The 7,612-nt window shown below is 41.7% G+C and overlaps 1 protein-coding gene across 1 annotated transcript in view; it reads left to right on the top strand.

The window, feature by feature from the left end:
* pof1b (POF1B actin binding protein) overlaps window positions 1–6,542 on the top strand; it is a gene marked incomplete in the record, with an annotated part of 31,817 nt that extends 25,275 nt beyond the window's left edge. Inside the window, 8 exon segments of the mRNA XM_014026235.1 lie at window positions 63–155; window positions 271–384; window positions 629–781; window positions 856–975; window positions 3,479–3,619; window positions 4,074–4,144; window positions 4,337–4,451; window positions 4,812–6,542. Coding sequence (XP_013881689.1) covers window positions 63–155; window positions 271–384; window positions 629–781; window positions 856–975; window positions 3,479–3,619; window positions 4,074–4,144; window positions 4,337–4,451; window positions 4,812–4,817 — 813 coding nt within the window.
* Between the last annotated feature and the right edge of the window lie 1,070 nt (window positions 6,543–7,612).

The raw sequence follows: 7,612 nt of genomic DNA, 5'->3' as shown, positions 1-7,612 counted from the left end.
TGTGTGTGTGTGTGTGTGTGTGTGTGTGTGTGTGTGTGTGTGTGTGTGTGTGTGTGTTTCAGACTCGCCTCACTGCAGATAAAAGCATGCGTCTGCTGCTCTCCACCTTCAGCAGTCTTAGAGAGGAGCTCATGCAGATGTCTGAAGACCTGCGGGTGAGATCCTCCTCCTCCCAGAGTCAGAAACATGAGATCAGAGCCGTCCAGCAGCTCAGCTCAGGTCATTCCTGAAGATAAAAACACAAAGCTGTGTTTGTGTTTGTGCTCACAGCGTCTGGAGAGCGACAAGGAGCTCCTGGAGAGAGATCTGAGTTTTAAGGCGGACCAGGCCAAACAGTACGACTCCCTGCTGGAGGCCGTCAGGGAGAACAACCGGCAGCTGCAGGTACCGAAGCTCCGCTCCTTCCTGTCACAGCTTACAGTTAACACAGCACAGATGTTTACCCACAATGCACTGCAGCAAACGCAGCAGCTGACCCGCAACAGAACGGGTCAGAAAGAGAAGAATCAAAGGTGCTGCAGAACCTGAAGAGCAGCTTCCTGCTTCCATCTTAAATCCAGGAGTTCTTCCAGCCGTCGTTTCAGAAAGCGTCTTCCTGAATCTGAACCTTTGTCTCGTCTTTGTGCAGCTGTCTCTGAAGGAAGCCAGCTCGGCTCAGCGGACTCTGGAGAATCAGCTGATGAGCAGCCGAAACAACGACTCGGGACGTGAGTTCAAGGTGAAAGAGCTGGAGGGGCGGATGAGAGCGCTGGAGAAGGAGAACGAGATGCTCAGACAGARGGTGAGAGAGCATGGCTCTGAAAAGACACGACATCTCCTTCAGACCGAGCTGAAGTGTGTCCATGTGTCCTGCAGCTGTCGGGACAGGCCAGCAGCGCCTCGCTGCAAATAAAGACAGAGGAGCTGTCCCGCCAGTACAGCGACCAGCTCAACGCCATGAGGCAAGAGAAGGACCTGGAGATCCAGAGACTCAGGGTGAGACCCCCCAACACCYCCAGAGGGTCAAACTGTGTTTTATCAACAAGACAAACAAAGAAACTAGAATATTTCCTGGAGAAACGATGAAAAGGCTTCTCAAATATGTCTAAAAATGGTTTAGTTATAGTCAATTTTGCATCTTAGCTATGGCGGCCATCTTGGATTTTGATTTGGCTTCATAATGTGATGGAGATCCTTCTTAGCTACCACCACAACAAATTTTAGCTAAAAGTGTCTTAAAATGTCTGAGTTATTGTGGTTTCATACTAGCTGTGGTAATTTTCTGCTCTGTAAGTCTTAAAATGGCTGAATTAGCTTTTTTTTTTATTTGCATTAGCAGTTAGCTTAAACGTCTTTGTAGCATTCAGAATGTGTTGGGTTAGCTTTCAGCTATTAACCCACCAAATTTCAAACTTGTATTAAAACTGCTGAGTAATCTGGGAGCCATGTTGGGTTCCATAAAGCCTCTTGTTGTTCTGTCATTAGCTGTGTTTCCATTGACCATGAAAATGCGCAAATTAGATTTTCAAAAATAAATTTGCTCAATGGAAACACGTCATTTTCGAAAAACTTCATTTTTTCGACAAAATGTTTTTGCGCTAGGGTGCGGTGGTATTTCAGCCGTATTGAAATTGGTGTTTTTCGCAAAACTGAAATGGAAACACTTTGTTCGCATCACGGGAGTCACGTGATCAACAACCGGCTGTTTCTACTGGTGAAAAAGACGATGACGAAGAAAGTAGAAAGTAGAAAACTCACCGACTACAATTTCCTAAAAACACAGCATACGTAGCCACTCCTAAGTATAAGGAGCTCGTCACTTGAAAGCCTTGATAAGATGTTGACGTCTCCCCTGATGATGATGAGCGCTAGCATCATGTTAGCAACATGCTATGTGTTTACATCCATTGCCGCCATGTTTGTAATGACTTATTGCAAGAACAAACGTATTCACGCGTGACTTTAATAACATTTCTTACTTAATGGAAACACCCCAATTGCGAAASAGTTTTTTCGACATTAACAAAATATCGACAAAATTTTGCACACATTTGCAATGGAAATGCAGCTACTGAGGCTACTCTGCCCAGCAACAGCCTCAGCCAATCAGAAGGCCTGATAGTGATGTCATTACAGGGAGGAGCAGAAACCATCTGCAGCACGGCATTTCTAACATGAGAAAATCTGAAAAGTTTAGTTTAGACAACCAGCYGCTGTGTGAAAACTATAAGGTTTATTCAAATAATTCTTGAACCATGAGTGACAGAAGAGATTGRTTCTTACGCTTGTAGATTTTCAAATTTGTACAATGCTTTTTCTCAGAGATATGATGAGTTTAAATCATTGTTTTGCATCTGAATGCCATCGTCAAAGAAATTTAAGATTAAAACGTCTGACGTCTGATGCACTTTGAGAGAAAACCATTTGTCCTACAGYAAAAYCAGAAAAATTGTCTGAAAGAAGACTAAAATGCCAACATTTTGATATATAATTTGTTTATGTATCATGAAAATTGTAGCTGTAGGACGAAGTTGTTTGCTAGGAAATCTTTTAAAAGCCAGACAGCTCTCACTGTAGATCACATGACTCTGAGCTGGGCTCAGTGCATTCTTATGAGGATTTTTGATGGTCGTTTTTTGTGATTTATGTAAGTAAGTAAGTAAGTAAGTAAAGTTTTATTTATACAGTGCCTTTCACAGAAATAAATTCACAAGGTGCTGTACATTCAGGGAAGGGGTGGGGGGCAGTTAAGACCGGTCATGCAGCAAAACACAGTTGCGCCACAATAACAACAAAAACAACAGAAAAACTAAAAAACCACACAAGGGAAGATGAGGAAAAATAGCAAAAACATCATATTATATCAACACTGTGACACACTATGGTGTTTATGAAAAAAAAACTCTGCATAGGGCAGATTTATTATCCAGAGGAGTAAGTGAGATTAGGGGGCCCGAAGAATCCAGTCCCCAAAACCAGCGCAGATAGAAGTTCAGATTATTGATGGAACTGTTCATTCTGTGCGGCCTTCAACCTGCTCAGGAGCCAGATTAGATGGGTGAGAGAGGAGGAGGGGGAGGTGGGGGGCAGAGCCTTGTCGACGTAATCCAGCCAGGAAGAATTTAGTCAACAGCTCAAGGCCGTTGTCGGGGAGATCCAGATTCTGTAATCAGTTGTTTTGGGAACAGAAGAATCAGGCAGACGAATAACAATTTTCTATCTGCTTTAACGTCTGCTGGTGCATCTCAAGGTGACGAATCCAATCAGGCAAATAGTGTGGACAAATTCTGACCCACCATGATAACTGGAAACACCACTAACAGTAATAGTACACCTCACCGCTGAGTCAGTGTTTTGATCTAACATTTGCAGGGGTGCATGTTGTTGTTCAGGCCACATTAATGTACGACTTTAAAAAGATAGAAAGTATAAAGATTCTTCTCTCATTCATTTCATAATGACGAGCTGTAATAATAAAACCAGGTGTCCCTCTGCTCAGTCCCAGATCACAAAGATCCAGACGGAGGTCACCACCACCACCACCAAGTCCTCCTCCGCAGATAAGAGCCTCGAGCTGAGGATCTCTGAGCTGCTCAGGATTGTGGAGCAGAGGGAGGTCACCATCAGGAAACAGGAGGAGGTCTGCAACACAAACACACAAACACACACCCTGCACACCTTCCACTTCTACACTTCCACTCAGTGTGTTTACTGCAGACACGTAGAGAAACAACAAAACAGTTAACCTGTGATAAACCCGGCCAAGCTGCAGCTGATTGATGAGCTTTCAGACACACCAAGTGTTTGATGTTTGAAGAACCTTCACGTTGTCGTCTGYGGTCGCTCTTCTGGTCCGTCTGCATTCTCAGCTTGTTGTTTTCTGCCTCGCTTCAACTGATCTGTGGAGGTTTAATTAAAACTCAGGAGTGTTTTACTGCCGGCAGACGCCTGTAAGATCCTTTCTAAGGACATCACTGCAAGCTCACTCAGGCTGAAACACTCACCTGAAGCAGCTGAAGCTTTAACAGCCGAAGAATACCTGGAACCAAATGTCAGWGCTCTCTGTTGACCTTTGAGCTCATTTGTTTTGACAGGAGATCCGGAAGCTGATGATGGAGAGGAGCGACACCTCCAAGAACGTCACCAAGACCGTCATCACCAAGAGGTAAACCCACCGCCGCCCCCCTCCACTGAACACACCTGAACGTCTGCCTTCAGCCCATGTTTCACCTTCAGGCCAAATGTAGTCCAGGATTAGTTTAAATGTTAAAAAGTCGAGCTCTGAGATGATTTTAAATGTGTTTGGTTTGTAAAGAAATGCGAAGCAGGAAAAGTCTGGTTCTGTTTGGGTCTGCAGGTACAGGAACCAGTACCCCATGCTGGGGCTCCTCAGTGACGACTACCAGGTCACCTCACCGATCAAAGAGGCCAAAACCATCGTCATCGAGAAAACTGGAGAAATGATTAAACAGGTATAAACAGAAGACGTGTGCAGCAGCTGCAGACCTGTCCCACTCTGTGTTTGTGTTTAAAAACCTGCTTTTAGCACTGAAGCTGTAGATGTGATGAAACTGAATGTTTTTATGTTCTGAATGATTTGTGTGGACTCAGTGGACTGTAGGTGATAAATCTGACCCAAGTTCCAAGATATGTAAAGTCAACTTTAAGTGTTTTATTTTTCTTTTACTGTGGAGRAAATAAAAGTGCTGAATCGTCCAAACATCAAGATTTCCCTCCAACAAAGAAAAAAGTGTAACAGTTGTACCTGTGTTTCATTTCAACAACAGGAAATCATTCTTTCTCCTTAAAGACACACCTCTTCTCTCCGACAGGCCTGATCAAAGCACCAGGAGACCCCGCCCCCTCGACGCCCCCTCCTCCTCCTCCCCCCTGCATGCTCCTCCCCCTCCCCTCAGGCCTCCCAGTGTTGGTGGTGGTTTAATCCCCCGTTTCTCTTATTCTTGTTTGGGGACAGTATGTTCTTTTTCATTATATTTTTATTTTTTTGCATTAAAAAAACAATAAATCCTGAAATCTAAAATCCATTTGTTGATATTTGAACACGACTAACTGGACTGAGTCCAACTAAAACGACGAGACAACTGGGAATCAGGGATACACACAGGTTTTTACTTATATTTGAGTACTTACTAATTAGTGCCACTTCTTACAATTAAAGAACCTGTAATTACACTTTAATCTGTTATAACAGGATATATATGTTAAAAAAAATCATAATTTGAGCCCAAAATGCTATTTTCAGCCTAATGGAGGCACTAATGTTCATTACTATCTCTAAAATATTCATTTTAATAATGAAATAATAAAACAAATTGTTTTAAAAGTCGTCCAGAATACAGCAGAAGATTTTCATTAAGCAGCTTTTCAGCAGCAGGTTAGACGCTCAGATTTCAGATTTTTTCCTTCTGGTCTGTGAATGCACCGCAGCCAAGAGCTAACCTCTGCTAGCAACAAAACAAAAGTTAATCACGATCAGTTGCTGATTCTTTGACATTCAGCATAAAACTAAACATATTTCCTCTAAATTAAAGTTTATTTTTATTTAACCTCCACAAAGTTAAAAAAATAAAACGATTTTAAACCGATTTGGCTCAAATTTAAACGCCTTCTCCAGGCCCAAATCAATAAGTTAATGTCTCAGCTTCCTGTTGTCTGCGACGCAGCATGATCCTGTCCTTAAAGCCACCACTGCCGTGCTCGCCCAGGGGACGAGGAAGTTTGCATGTAAATATTTGTGTATACTGGTACGATGGACGCACTCAGACGATGTTTGACTGTAGAGCGYGTCGTCTGCAGCGAGCGTTGATGTTGGGTTTATTTTTACAGCCTACTTCTGTTTTTACTTTTGTATGAAACAAAGGTGCATGCCTAAACATGTAGCTTCGATGTGTTCGTTAGGGTTTTGGGTCAGAACCGTGTGGTGGGTTGCATCCCTGAGAGGTAACGTCTTTCAGAGACGRGGCAGAGGCGGTGTAGGCAAGGGGGGGCGCCACAAGAGGATACGAAAACATAACTTTTTTTACRAAGTTTAGTTGATTTAGTAGAATAATTACTGGTTCCTATGAAGGCAACTTGTGTTTTCGTATGAAGTGATAAATGGTGCTGAGGATGTTTCATGATAAACGTATCATATGATGGAGTCAGGACTAATTCTGCTGCTCCGTGTGGAAACAAAATAAAATAAAGATAAAGGAAGTTTCATGTCAGGTTCAAGTCTGGTTTTTAGTCTTCTACCTTCATAAAGTCAGTTTTTTTGTTGGACCTTTTACATATTTTTCACGGTAGTAAACCCCCCTAGAACTGCTTCAGTCCACACCTGCTGGTTAACATGAACAGGTGTTGCTCATGATGTCAGCCGATGATTTAGAAAACTGCACACTGGGCCCCACCTGAAGCCTTGCCCCGGGCCTTAAATTGTCTCGGGCCGGCCATGTCAGGGATGAATCCCATCACAGTTAATGAGGGGGAACGGATGAACAGATGGATGCATGGCATGATTTCTGGGGATTTATGTTGGTGGAATAAAAATAATTAACGTTCAATATTCTGTAAACTGTAAACTGAAATTTTCTTATGAGTCGGCATGTTAAAGGCTTTGTGTCCACTAGGTGGCAGTCTGAAAACATAAACCTGAAACTGCAGATTAAAATAAAAATGTCTCAATAAACAGTTGCACGAAGCAAAATTTTCACTTTCTCAGTTCAAAACTATAATTCTGACTGAGACTTCTCAAAACTCTCCAAACAATGAAGTAGCTTTATCTGTAAGGAATCAGCCACAACATTAAAACCACCAGCTTTCACCTCCAGCTGTGGCTCAGTGAACGTTTTGCTGCGTTAAGTTAATTCAGTCCTGATATATTCAGCTTTTAGTGTTTAATATTTACCCATTCATTCATCACAGAGGGCATTATTACTRTAAAAACATTTCTTCTACTTTAGATTTCAAACCTCCTGCTTTTATTTAATATTTCAACTGTTAAACATTAAATCTTTAGGCAAATTGTTATTTAAAATGTCTGAAAACAAATTGAACAAGTAGATGTAAAATCCCAGCAACAAACTGGACCTGACCAGTGACAGATGAGTTAAAGGAAGAAGATATTTTTCTTTGTGGAATAAAAAAGATTTTAAACAATTATAAATATGGAAACTGACTTCAAATGTTAGTATTTTAATGTTAAGTCTTGGCAGCATTGTCAAAAGTTTTTCAAAAATTATTAACAAACAAATCCTGTCTTGTAAAAAGGCTCGTTAGATGTTTACTGACTTAATTTATTTAGTTGAAACCCTTCAACACACTGAAAGCTGTTTGTCAGGATGTTTCTCTAAGGAATAACAGAAAGGCTGCTCAGTGGACATAGAACCTGGAAAATAAATGTTTTGGACCTATTGGGTCTTCAGTGCCTTATTATGTTAGCTTTGTTAGCAAGCGAATGTCAGGCTAGCATCCCTGTTGGAGGACAAATGGTGGTTTCCCAACAGAAAAGCTGTCAACATTTGCTTGTTATCCAACTAACCTTGGAAATTCATAAAATCTGCCCTTTCTTTCCTTTGTATAATTTGGCTAAATTAACTGGTTGTAGCTAATAATCTATATCAAATGATTGTAG

The sequence above is a fragment of the Austrofundulus limnaeus genome, unplaced genomic scaffold (assembly GCF_001266775.1).
Source record: "Austrofundulus limnaeus strain Quisiro unplaced genomic scaffold, Austrofundulus_limnaeus-1.0 Scaffold536, whole genome shotgun sequence".
Classification (NCBI taxonomy): Eukaryota; Metazoa; Chordata; class Actinopteri; order Cyprinodontiformes; family Rivulidae; genus Austrofundulus; species Austrofundulus limnaeus.
This window is presented reverse-complemented; position numbering and strand designations above follow the sequence as displayed.